This window comes from Ixodes scapularis, unplaced genomic scaffold (assembly GCF_016920785.2).
Source record: "Ixodes scapularis isolate PalLabHiFi unplaced genomic scaffold, ASM1692078v2 PGA_scaffold7__128_contigs__length_106722199, whole genome shotgun sequence".
Taxonomy (NCBI): domain Eukaryota; kingdom Metazoa; phylum Arthropoda; class Arachnida; order Ixodida; family Ixodidae; genus Ixodes; species Ixodes scapularis.
Window position 1 is genome coordinate 25,050,368 of NW_024609882.1, and position 13,648 is coordinate 25,064,015.

Sequence of the window (13,648 nt, forward strand, 5' to 3'; positions counted from 1 at the left end):
CCTAATAGGCGTATCCGGTATGGGCGACGAAAAAATATCAAAACGTTTCAACCTGCAAATAGTAAAAAAATAAAGGGGAAGAAAAACGAGAATCTGTGACGTTTGCGTTTAAGTCCTAAATGCCTTCTATTGGCGTGGCAAAGGCAAAACAATGTTTTCGCCCATACTGGAAGTGACGTCAATTCAAGATGGCGGCGCACTTGCAGAAAAGGTCTATAGGGTGCGGAAAGTGGAAGGGGTGCTCAAAATTCATGTGTATATTACAGGGTCCGCTGGATTCCGTGAGGGAGGGAGGGAAGTGTGTGTGTGTGTTGGGGGGGGGGGGGGGTTGAAACCTTATAAAACTCCCCCCTGGCTACGCCACTGGTGCAACCTATATGTGGAACACAAATTAAGAGTGTACGCATTTTGCCTTCGTAACGCCGTACATCTACTGCGCTGGCCTTGATGAATATTGTCCCGAATAATTTCGTGAGACCTCGTAGATGGGCACGTTCATCGTCGACGACGTAGAATATCCCGACGCGGTGTAAGACGATTCCATCGGACATCCCGTCACGGTGTCGGGCGACGCCATTGGAAGTCCCGACACAGTGTAGGAAGAAGACGTATCGCCTTCCCTCGGCGTGTGGGCTTGGTTGGCCCACTCCTGAGGTTCGGCCGAGCCGAATGCTATAAACAGAACGGCGCCGAGTGTGTAAACGGTGGCCGTTATGTAGAAGACGAGCCTCCAGTTGTCCACGTTGTTCTGCGAGCAGAGATAGCGAAAGCAATGCTTTGCGGTGGCTTGGAGGTATTCTCCCTCGCTAGTCACCAATAACTAGAAAAAAGAATCTCTAAATTTTGCACTTGCTAAGTGAATGAATGCGCATGGCTGAACCATTGGCATAAGGCGGCGGCTAGCGGATATTTTGCGCCATACCCGCCAACTACTAGATACACTCGAGCAAGTCACAATGAAAGGGTATTCACAGGCGTTCCAGTGCACCGAAACTTTGGTCTTTTTCTATGCGCACTTGACATGGCGATTTTGTGAGGAGCCAAAACGAAAGTCATTGCGCGTGTCCGTATGCGGGATCATTACTGGCGCAGTAAGATTCAGCTAATGTCCCAGAGAGAAACGAGTAGAAGTGAAATGCATTAAATGTCAATCTGGGCCTCCGGCATGCCATTTTGTTTTGTTTTGTATTTTGAATGTAAGGATTTGCAACTAAAATCGGGGAAGGGAGGGGGGTGGGGGTGCTCGAAGTACGTATACACCAACTCATGTTTACAAACAAACCGGAGCGCCCGGAGCGCCCCTAGCGGACGCCACTGGCGCCGCGCATGCGCGATAGGGGTGTGGGCATGAAGCTCGCCGTCGCCCATAAACAAACCATTGAAATGCGATGTTCTCGGCGTCGGTGTGAGCCCCCGCGCTCTTTTTGGCGTTGGAATTGTTGATTCTACGTCCTCCTAACGATGTCTGACTACTTGAGCGGCGTCAGCGAAATTATCGAGGCTCGCTACACCGCAAAACTTCGCGTGAATCATCTGACAAGCGGCGATTCATTCCGCGTGGACGCCGCAGAATGTACGCTAAAGCCTGATTCACATGATGAGATTTCGCTCGCAATTTTCAATAACGACGTCGCTCGGACTGCAAAAGTGTGAACCGTAGCTGAGATGTCGACGTCGATACTGAAAATCGCAAGCAGAATCTAACCAAGTGAATGAGGCATAACAAGTCGGTGATGGCCACTGGTAACAATGATCAACATCTCCTTGTATCAACTGTTTACGTCCAGCTTGCTTACGAACCTTCAAACTTAAGTCTTTTGAGGCCTGCACTTACTGCTTATCGCAAGTACCGGGCCCACGTTTGGTCTACGTGGCCGGTGTCCTCTAAAAGAGCAGACGACAAGCAGAAACGTTTGAAAGAGCAGACGACAGTTCGAACGATCAGGCGGCCGTTTGAACTTGAAGACGCACTAAGCGTAGTCCGCAGGTGGTCCGTACAACTTGACGATTTTCCGGCGCTCATTTTGGAACAAAACAAATAAATTTAATGACCAGAAGTATCCGTGAATTCAAGCTAAAATGCTTCCCGCCCAAGCAATCGTGGTCCGACGGCGTCTGGTTTTCCCTTTTCACGGCACATATCCACGTTCTCGGACGAACCGAGCGCATGAAAATTGACCTTCAAGTCTTTCTCGACACTTTTTGGTACAGGCCCAGTCGCAGCATTTTGACGAGAAAGCAGGTTTTTGTCTGGTTCCTTTCAAAACAACGCAGGAATACACGTCTCACATGGGCACTTCCGCCCAGCCCCGGACCGGAAGTGCGTCCGACGCGCCACCACCGCGGCGTGACGTAACAGAGATGAGTTCGTGTATAGCGGCCGAAATAGTCATAATTGGTAAGATATTTTTACTATTTTACGATGACCGACAAGAGGAAAGCTTGCCAATCATCCTATGCTTTACAAAGTGGCCCTGACCATTACTTTGTGTTAGCAGAGTTTTGTTGCGTTTGTTGCATTATTACTCTATTATAAAAACAAAACGCGATATTAAAGAGCTCGTAATACTGAATTATACACGAGAATCATACATAAGACCCTCTCCTACTGTTGTCTTTTTATTCGGCTTGCAAGTTTCTTAATTGTTTCCTCACCAATCTGAAGGGAAACATTAGGATTAAGTATCACGTGCTCACCAGCACACTCACTTATTTCATAATACTGGTCTCGCCTGAACAATATTATTGGTCTTTTATTATATCGGCATGGACGGGTGTCCGTTGGCGATATTTGTAGCTGTTACAAAACTGCGATGTGTTTTCGGAACTTCATATTTTGAGCGGCAAAGTATTACATTTTGATGCTGCCACAAAGAGGGCCTTTCCTGCTTCTTGAGGTAGATATTGACATATAATTCTGCTTTGCCTGGCACACCGCCGGGCAAGGACTCGTTTCTGTGCCAGTAAATAACTTATCATTTTTCACTTATCTCAGACCACAACAAAATTTTACAGCTCGTGGTGGCCAAAGCATAAAGCTAAACGTTCGGGTCATAAAACGAAAATTCCCCACGAGTCTATAATATCGACCTAGTTCCATCGAGGACACCCACATTTGTCCTAACTATCATTCTTTGTTTCTGAGCCACAAAACAATTAAGAGAATTCTATAGCACTTCTACAAAACATCGCCATGGCGCGTATCTCAAACAACATCATAAAAGTCCGCTGGTCTCAAAGCGAGAATAGCACAATAAACATGGATGTATGACAAAACCAAACTCAGCTACTCCTACTTCGAGCAAATCAACTCACATGAGTCTCCGTCAGAAAGCCCACGACTTGCGGCGCAATTATTCCCGTCGTATTTCCTATGCAATTCGTGATTCCAAATAGAGTGCCTGGAAGGAAACGTGACCGGAACACCAATATATGTAGAGGCTCATCATAATTGTTGTAATTATCTTAAATCCTAATCGACGCAACCGTTGGCCTTCACGTAGCTTTCTTTGTCATCTGACAGCCTACAATTAGTTATGCAAACAGGCCTTTATATGAGGCTAAATAACGTGCTCCGTGATGCGCAGTCCGTTCCGTCGAGCTTCGTGATGTACCGCAGGAAAGTCTCCAAGCGCGAGCTCCTTGCTTTGGTGCAGATCTCGGCGGCACTAGCTCTCGTGCACGAAAGGCAGCTGCAAAAGCTGCGAGCTCGCGCATCTAGCCTTCGCTGCGGTACAACATAAGGTGGAACAAAGTATAGCTGTTGCATTATTAAAGCGATAGCTTAAAGAGCTCGTGTTGCAGAAAAGATGGTGCCGGCGTCGGTGGCGACGCAGCCAAATGACCTCGCGCGGAAATTTCAAACAACCCACTAACGCTCACGTGACACGTGACGTCATGCATGTAATGAAAGTGAGGAAAACATGAAATGTAACGCGAATCAAAGGTCGCCACATGTCTCAAGGGATTCAACTTTATAAAGTGATTCATTTGCCTAAAGAAAAACAAATTGAAGAATTTTGGCCGAAGGCGGGATTCGAACCTACTACCACACGCTACCGACCAGGCCAAGTTGCGCGGGTTGGGAACGAGCGGAAATTTATATGTTGAGCTACCGCGTTCAACTCTTAAATGCGAAGTTTCAGCGTCCTCCTGTAATATTGAATTTATTTTTGCGGGGGTTCATACATTCCTGCCGTTGTGGTTAGCGGAATATTTCTTGCCCTCGGCAACCTTGAAGAGCTGTTTTTCACAATTTTAGGGTCGAACATTTAACCTACCGCTAATGCCACTTAATTGTTCATGGAACGGTTTCCTTAAAATCGTTACCTCATCGTGGCCGACGCACAAAGCTGATCGCTCGCTGCGAGCATAACGGCAATCTCTGCTGGCCACATCACAGTACGTAAAAAGAACAATCCGCTCGCTGACTACTTGAAAGAAAACGTTTGGGTATGTCCGAAGATCAGTATCGCGAGAGCGAGGGATCTATGCGTCAAACGAAAAAAACTCTGCCTTCTCCAGTTGGGCATGAAGAGACGGTGGGGTGGGGGGTTCGAGGAACGTCAGTGTATACTCATGGCATAGTTCCCGAGATTTTAAGAAACTCCAGGCGTGGCTCATAGTATCCGCGCTTCTCGCGCCATGATTCGTTCCTCGACGCTTTTATCGGCAAATGACTGCAATCTCATGGGCTCTTGGGTAATAATGAGATGCATCCTGCAGTTCTTAACCTCTCGGTGACCATAATAACAGTGCCAGAATCGGTACGCGTAATGCGAGAGCCATCGCGATTACAGAAGAAAAAACAACAGTTATTTAACGATATTGCTCGCAGTTCAAGGTGGCGTCACCTGCGAACGCGGGCGCCATGTCGACGTGGGTGCAGTTGAATCCCGAGTTGGCGAATGAGATGAGAGCTATCGCCAGCCAGAACCAGAAGACTGCCAGGGTGCGCTCGCACGGCGTCGCCGTCACCGCCATCAGGCAGAGCGCAGGTCCAAAAGCCGCTGCGGGCAAAAAACATGGCCCCGCAGATGTGCAAAAGGAGTGCCATAGGAAGTCAATAAAAAGATGACAGCGTCAAAGTGTTATCGAAGGTTCGAAACTTGCGCTGGAGCAACACCACCTAGAATATTCAAAGACTCTGCATCGCCTCTTCTCCCTTCATGAAGCGTCATTACAGTCGGATCGCGCTACATCGGCAATTGGACCCGAGTCCGAACTTGGACGCGCTGATTGGACACGAGCCCCGGCCGAACGCTGACGTAGTATTCGTGCCCAATCTCAGGTCTCTGGCGATCTGACTGTAATGACGGTGCGGAGGTCTTCTGCTTTTATAGGTGGCGTTGGATGGAAGCGTTACAACTGCGAGACCTCCGTGCCGTATATTCAACCTGTCAGTGGTTAAAATAAAAACATGTTTAAAGAGAACTCCTCGGCTTTCTGTTTTTCGAACCTTCTGATTGGTTATATGTTTATATTTGTTTTTTCGAATTTGGATGTGTGTTTTGTTTTGTGTGTTTATTGTCTCGCAACGAGAACCCTAAATTCGAGGGAAAGAATAAACACAAAAAACTGAAAACCTAGTTATAGAAAGCGCAAATGTTAAGGTTTTGTTCTCACATTAGTAGAACATTTTTTTCAATGATCAATTTAGACACTTCGCTAAGAAAATAAAGACAAAAAAAGAGGGTCGTACGATGCCTGAATAAAATTTATCTAACAAAAATTAAGAGCATTAAACAAAGTCTGCATAGAATTTTGTCAGGGGTAAAACTTCTTAGGAAGAAACATATAATAAAAAAAAATGAAAAAGCCTTTCACGCACACCGTTATCGTCCGCTATTGCGGTTTAACTATTTTCTTATTGTAATTTCACTGTAGCTTTTTTGCTGACTCGAAAAAAATAACTGAGTACATTGAAATACGTTCCTAAAACAAAATATGAAATGCTAAATAAAGGAACAGATATTCGGACGCTTAACAACTCTTCTAGGATAAAGTTTTCTTAGAGTACCAGGTGAGCGAGCTGCACATCTATCTTTACATCGCTGTGGGTGCACCGACTGCATTTTTATCAACACAACTGAAGATCCGAAAACAACATTGGTGAACACCGCAGGAAAACAGTTTTGGCGATAGTAGACATAAAAAAGAAAGCTTACAGACAGAATCGCAGAATTTTCTTATTGTGGTCGCCGTGGCAATGTTGCGTCGCCTGACAAGGTCTGCAGCCCAGCCGACAAGAAGTGAAAACACGGACAGCATGAGGTATGGCACTCCGCTCAGGAGCCCATTCTGCCGTCCAATCAGCGGAGACAAAACACTGTTACACAAACCCATCTTTGATTTGCAAATGAAACATACAACTGCACACCAGGACGAAGGATTTCAACACCAACCAATACGAGACGAACCGAATGCGAATTAGAATTGGCAAACGCAGTAACGATGCAGCGTTGGGAGATAAGGACACATCTTCAGCATTGGATAAACTTATAATGAGTGTCCATAGAGGTCACTATTTTTGAGACGTCATTGGCCACGGGACTGAACGTTGCGTCCTATTGGGCGTCGAATGAATCCAGCAAGACGAAACACGGCGGATGTAACGAAGTGCCTCATATAACATCACCTGGCATGTCGCCCCGCTGATTTCTAGTTGGCTTGACTGGTATACAAAAAACTCAAGGTACTAAAAAAAAAAATGCAGGCTTTTTACACTCTTCTGAAAATGGATTGTGTCGAAACCCGTGGTGTAGTGCACTTTGCCGCACTCAACCCCTGCATGTGTGTTCATGCTTGTTTTACAAGTGGCGTAAAATGTGCCCATGCCCAAGACCCGTGCCCCGACTGGTCCATGAAAGCAAAGGGCGGCGAAACACTAAAAAACTCTTACTTTAGAAGAAAATGGCAGCGCAGCACTCGTGGCAACACAGTGGTGTCACAATTTAACGTGACTCTGATCCCTTGTTAAACTAAGCCGGAAGCGTTCCCCACTCAATTTAGCCGACCACGGTCACAAAGCACTAAACACATTGCGGGATCCGTCGCGTAACCTCGTTAACCGTGTCAATGCCGACTGTCGCTGTAAAAAAAAAAAAAAAAAAAAAATATATATATATATATATATATATATATATATATATATATATATATATATATATATATATATATATATATATATATATATATATATATATATATATATATATATATATTTTTTTTTAGAGTTGTTTGCACATACTGACCACAATGTACGCGTAACTATTTATTTTCTGTGCATTGTGGCAAGATTTAGGCATGTAATATTGTAGTAGCTGAAACAAATACGTAAACTTCATAAAGGCGGTCTATCCCTAAAACGAGAAAAAAAATCAGCTGCAAAAAGAAAAAAAAAAAAGAGCACATACATCTAATTGCGCCTCGTACGCTTAAGCAGTGTTGGCGATCTCACCTGTGTGAGTCCAAACCCGAGGATGTTCTTGAGGTAGTTGGGAAGCTCTGTCATCAGCGTGTAAGACCCGTACGTGTGGGCCCACTGAGTCGCTGTCAGGGACCATACTGCCGGCGAAGTGAGGATGGCACACCACGGAATCTGTACGTGTTGAGATACACGTGCTCACGCTTCGTCCCCGCAATAGACCAGTTTACAGGTGTTCGCGGAAATGTGCACGGCAGTAGGAGTCAAGCATTAATCACCAGCGCTGGCTTGCGTACCACGTTCCCACCGGAGAGCTTGCTGGCCGAAAACCCAGGTGAGTCGGGATGTTCAGTCGGTTTGTTTTGGATGTAAGTGAACCAGACGATGCACCAGACACAACCCGAGAAACCTGAAACACGACGTCGCTGGCTTGTTTTCAGCAGAACGGCGATTCTCCGATCAGATAAAATTGCGAAAAGACAACAACGCTTCTGCCAGGTTTGAAGTGCCAGTATCGTAAAGAACATCTCGTTGAAGATTTTAATAACAAATTAATGTAAATGTTTGGACAGAGACCATGGTGATATTCGGTGCCATAATGAATCAGAATGACCGCTCTTTCTCTTTGCTACTGCTTGAAAGGTATCTTTTAGTTGAGAATACATAAAACAGCGCAAAACTAAAACAAAGACAAGGTGAAGACACATGCAATCCTTCAAGTAGCCTTGTGTTTATATGATTTATGAAAACTCTGCGTGCGAATTTGTTGCGGTCTAACTGAAAAAGAGCGTCTTTTTGCACTTTTCGGGCAGTGGCTGTTTTTATACCACGATTGTCCACAAAGCCTGAGTCTCTGTTAATCGTCGTATACTCCAACGACCCGAGAAACCTAAGCCATTTCGGTCTTCGTCAGTTCTAAAGGCTTTTTGTGCACTCACCAAAGACGTAGAAGGCAGACTGCCAGCCCCCTAGGAATTCCGAGTCACTCATCACTCCCGTGGCCGTCATGGCTATCACTGTTCCGGTGAAGGATCCCGTGAAAACCATGCTGGAAATAACGGTGCGCTGTGCTTTGGGCACCCACTGGGCGAGCATCGCCTGCATGGCCGGAAAACAGCATCCCTGCGAGAGGTAGGCAGTCCCCGTTAAGACTAGGTGTCTTCACTGAGAATTAAGCCTCAGGGAACTATCAGTAATAGAATAACTGACGTGACTCAATTGAACATCATGTTTGAAGCTCTAAAAAGTTAAGGTGAATTCAATAAACAGTTTCTTCAAGAGCGACAGTGAGCTCGAAATTCAACTGCTTTGTGAATTGAGAGCTTAAAAACGAAACCTGGATTGCTTCTTGGATTTAAAAGAGTCGTGTCTTTATAAATTGTACACAAAAAATAATCTACCTACAAAAAAAAAAAAAAAAAGGAAAAAAGAAAAACGAAACTGTTAAGACAACACGGCTATACATAATTTAGTCATAGGCCCTGGTGAAGTGGAATATACGTATATGACACAATATCTTTCATTGAAGAACACTTTCACGGCTCGAGCATGAATTGACAATTAAGAAACGCATACTGAGATAACTTTACTGCTGGGACCCACTGTATACGTTCCTATATTTCTGATAAGTTTGTTTTGCAAATAGCGCGATAGTTTCGCGGACAAATCGATTTATATGCGTGACCCGCAGAATCATCTCATTCGGGAAGGCCGCCATATTTGTTGTGTCGGTGACGTCATTCGCCCAAGGCGCAGCGTCCCCTTGCCACGCACCTACAAACTTGCCTCTCCTCTAGGTGTCTCGTTCTTCAGCTTCCTCGTTTGCCTTCCGCGTTCCGAGCATGCGGTTCCCGACGATTACGACTACGGCATCGCTCGCTTTGTCGGAGTCTTTGACATAGATCGCAGCAGCGATAGGGGTGTTGGAAGCTGGTTATTCTGACTGCGACCCGCGGCGCTGGCGACCAGCTCAAGCGACGATGAGATGGTCACGGACGAACTTGCCGGGGTTATCACCGTCCGCGACTACGATATCTCGCACGTTCATGCAGGGTGGAAGTTCAAAGGTCCGGGAGCGAGAGCGAAAGTAGCGTTGGAGTATAATCCAGTTGCGTGAGAGGTTTTGGTCGTACCGTGTGAGGGAGAGCTTGGGCACCATTAATGCTATTACTAGAGCTCTAGAAATCACAAAACTTGGTGTATTTACTAAGTAGCCCATGATAATTCTTTTTCAAGAATAATTAACCCCTTTTATTTTTGTGTCCTAAGCCCTTTAAAGCGGTACTCAAGTGATTTTTTTTTTATGGTCGCTGATTTGCACCAAAAGTGGCTCAACACACCGGTAGACAGGGCTATCAGTCCCCCAAATATTGTGTCACAATTATTTTGCGACGCAATTGCATTTTTTAATGTCGTTCTCATTGTGTTCGTCAAACCGAGAGCCCCACTGGCAACACTAAAGTGTGACGACAGAAAAGGTACAAAGTGGGTAGTAAACAACGTTTCCAACTGATCACAATACGTTTGATAGTAAGAAAAGAATGCTTGCCAAGCATTCTTTTCTTACTATCAAACGTATTGTGATCAGTTGCAAACGTTGGCTCAATCACTGAGAAGTACGAAAACGTACGAAAACGAAGGGAACGCACAACATAATCTGTTTCGGACTACATGTGCGACCTGAAATTCTGTACCATTTGTGACGTCTACAACTGGAGAGCGCGCAGAAATTTTAAGTGGGTTTTCGCATTATCTTCATTTACGATCTTCTCTATAGCTATTTTAAAATTCTAGACAATACATAACATACCATGAGGACTAAAGTCCGGGTATTAAGAAAATGCATTTAGTTAGCTTAATTGGGTAGCTCTGAAAACGCCCGGAGTACCCTTTTTAGCAGAGACTGCAACCAGTGCCGCCGTACGAGAACAGGAGATCGTGAATTTGAATAATTCTTTGTCAGAACAAGCACTTGCGCTACACTCCTCCAGCGCGAGCTCGCTGGCTTCCGCAGTGCATTGGCTGCACGTGCCTGCGCGTTCACACTTGTGTTAGCAAGGGCACAAGGCTCGCGCTGAAGGCGGAGCTTCTAGTCTCAGCTTAAAACGGAGTATAGAAAGTCACGTCTCAAAGCCAAAAGCGCGGGCTAGCTCGCGTTTGTAGTTTTGACTGAAGTCACAGTTTCAAGGCGAACGGAGCACCTTTCTGCTCTTACCGCTCATTCATACTGGAAGCGGATCCGCGTTCGCAAAGTGGTTGCGAACGCGGTTGTATAAAGATCCAGTACAATAGACCGATCCCACCAAGCGTTCCACGCATGCGTGACGCCGCCATAACTGTAGTTCCTACGACGCAGACGCAAAGTTCACGAGATAGCTCATGCCGCCTCGTGCTCTGCTCGCGCAGACCACCAGCAGGGTTGTCGCGCGTGCAGAAAGACTACGGCTTCCACGATGCATGTCGGCAGCGGTGGCGTACTCAAACTAGCTGTGAGATCGGTCTATAGGGAGTATTCACTGGCGGCCATAGCTGTGTGCGCGAATGCTGAGCGCGTGCTGAGAGCGAGCTTCCACAGTTCTTTTCCAACGTGCATTCCGCACCGTCAAGAGTGCCGGTCTTAGCAGCCTATTGATGTGAGCTCGTTCTGAGCATGCGCACTAAACCGCACCCACAAATATGGCGTCCAGTGAATACTCCCTATTGCACGCGCACTCGATGTCATCGAGTGCGCGTGCAATTGTACCGGATCTTTATACAACCGCGTTTGCAACCGCTTTGCGAACGCGGATCCGCTTTTATTGTGAATGAGCGGTTAGAGTTGTCTCGCGTGTACCGCAAACGAGCTCTTCAAGGACTTTTTTAGCCTCACCACATATGTAGTTCAGAAAGAATTATAACTTTCCTCGCGGTGACATCAAGCAAACAAATGTCAGCTTGACGTCATGTTAAGACACCCTAAAGCGGGGAACACACGTAAGAAAGAACAAAACTATAAAAATCAATCAAAATTATAAAAAGAAATGTTTTGTTATAAATTATACTTTGTTGGTTAAATAAAATTGATTTAATTTAAATCGAATTAAATCGGTCTAAATCTGTAGCCAGAACAAATAGTCATTACTTATCACTATATGCATTTTAAAACATGTAAGATAGATCCGTTCGATTACTGAGAGTGATAACAATGCGGAAGAAATAATTACTGTAAATTAAGAGTACACTTTGATTGACAGCTCATTCTTGATCTACAGCCTGTCATCCTAGAACAAAACAGCTTAATTTCTTAGATTAAGATACTTTTTTTTTGCGTTTTATTTAGCGTTTTCATTTGCTCGCAGTAGAACATTACTTTTCTATTTTTTTACATTTTTGTTTTGCGGTTTGATTTGCTTGTAATAGGGCATTACGTAACTGAGTAACGAAGAAAAAAGTAAAAAGGAATCTCAACGCTTCCTTTCTACGCAGAAGAGGCCTTCTGTTTACTCGTGTTCAGGCCTAAATAAATCTCCTTTGCTTGATGACTCTTCGATTTAAATAAGACATCGATGGACAAAAAAGCATCATATGATGGCAAAACGGTAAATAGAAACATATTTTTGAGATTGTTTTTGCGGGAAAAGTTAGATTTAAGTTATCCGTAATAACCTTATACATTTTTTGAAAAAAAAAAAAAAAAAAAAAAAAACGAGTTAGAGGTGAATTTAGGCGTATTTTGATCCCGTGAATCTGAATATCACGTTCGCTTTCTCCGAAGATGTAACTAAATTCGAGAGAACGCGAAAACCTCCGACCAGTCGTCACGTGATACTAGGATCTTTCGGGGCGCCAGGCGCATGTCGCTCATGTGGGCAGCGCGCGCAATTGCAAGCTTGCCAAGTGTACTCACCCGCACTGACACCAGTCGTGACGTATCTTTCTGATTTTTTCTTTTTTTTTTTAATATAGGAAGAGTGCGCGTGCATAGGCCAAATGAAGGCGATATAAATGTTTTTCCTCAAATACAGAACCGCTTCAGTTTCCCTCGAAATCATGATTGAAGCCACAATTTAAACTCTCTTGTTTTACATTTTCCACCATGGCGATAACTGAGTGGCGCCGCGTCGATGAGCGGCGTAACCATGGCAACCGCCGCCGGCATCGGTGCCAAGTGGTGGAACGATGCCACGCCCAACGTATCAAACCGAGCTAGATATTAGGGAGTTCAATAGATCGTTTTCAAAGGCCCGCTACCGTATAAGCCCTTAGCGAAAACTAATACATTTGAAATATACCACATTCTAATTTGAGTGTATTTGAAATACAGTTCATAATTTTAAGTACACGAAAAATAGACCCAAAATATAAACTTCTTTTTTTTTACTTAGTACTAAAATATACTTCTAAAAATCATTTTAAAATACCTTTGCTTAAACTACATTTGAAGTTCCCTTCGTGCGTTTTGAAATATGTAAATACTAAATTAATAGGCACAAAATACCTTTCACGTATATTTCTTGAAATATTTATTTAATTCATGCAAAATATACTCCAACCCTAAAAAAATGGAGCAATCAAAAATACGTGCAGAATACTCTTAAAATACCTGAAAATCGTAAATACTGTTGTGTTATACTCTAAGTACCTTTTGACTGCAATACTTTGGTAGTTTGACTTAAACTACCAACATATTGAAAAGCTCCCCTTCTAGAAGTTCACTTCAAGTAGATATGGAGTACACTGAAGCGCCTAAATACAACATTTGATTAGTTTGTCAACTGAATTGCGGAGCATCGCACTGATAAATCAGCCCAGTTTATGTTATTGTTTCCTTTTTTCTATCAAGGACACACCTGATCAGTTCCTTGCACACCAATCACAAACGGGGTTCGGGAACTACAACTACAACATTTGCTGATGCTGGAAAGCTTCAGCAGGTGCTGTGAACAGATACGTTTGGAGTGGTTTTGTTAGCACAATGTTAGTTCACTGAACGTGTATACTCACCATTGTACGTGATGTGAATAGTGACTTTAATATAGTGATATTAACTACCATATTAAATAGTCAACTACTAAAATGGAAAGGCAAAACAACTACTGTAAAATATTTATTTTTCGCTGGCTCAATATTTCGCGATTTAGGTCAAAGTTGGAGTTTTGGAATAATTCGCAAATTCTAATTTTCGCGACGCGCTGGGATCGCAATATAGATTTTAATATTTTTGCATTTTGCCGGAATTGTTCA

The 13,648-nt window shown here is 44.2% G+C and overlaps 1 protein-coding gene across 2 annotated transcripts; it reads right to left on the reverse strand.

Annotated features, from left to right (window-relative positions):
* Positions 1-220: 220 nt before the first annotated feature.
* On the reverse strand, positions 221-8,522 carry LOC120838380 (putative inorganic phosphate cotransporter). 2 transcript variants are annotated; one of them, XM_040208276.1, is made up of 7 exons: positions 8,365-8,522; positions 7,705-7,835; positions 7,460-7,600; positions 6,168-6,300; positions 4,854-5,009; positions 3,316-3,401; positions 347-748 (listed from the first exon to the last, which is right to left on the reverse strand). In XM_040208276.1, exons 1-7 carry the CDS (start codon positions 8,519-8,521, stop codon positions 431-433), a joined length of 1,122 nt encoding a protein of 373 aa, XP_040064210.1. In that variant the 5' UTR covers position 8,522; the 3' UTR covers positions 347-430. The 2 variants fall into 2 exon arrangements, with proteins under 2 accessions (XP_040064209.1, XP_040064210.1); XM_040208275.1 differs by lacking the exon at positions 3,316-3,401 and having other exon boundaries at positions 221-748; positions 7,723-7,835.
* Between the last annotated feature and the right edge of the window lie 5,126 nt (positions 8,523-13,648).

What these genes read in the sequence shown, in the direction of transcription:
- LOC120838380 (XM_040208275.1), bottom strand. Translation starts at nt 8,521, where the DNA reads ATGCTCGCCCAGTGGGTGCCCAAAGCACAGCGCACCGTTATTTCCAGC. An exon ending in AGCTCTCCGGTGGGAACGTG is followed by an intron (nt 7,601 to 7,722) that starts GTACGCAAGCCA and finishes CAACACGTACAG; the next exon opens with ATTCCGTGGTGTGCCATCCT. An exon ending in TCGGGTTTGGACTCACACAG is followed by an intron (nt 6,301 to 7,459) that starts GTGAGATCGCCA and finishes ATTGGACGGCAG; the next exon opens with AATGGGCTCCTGAGCGGAGT.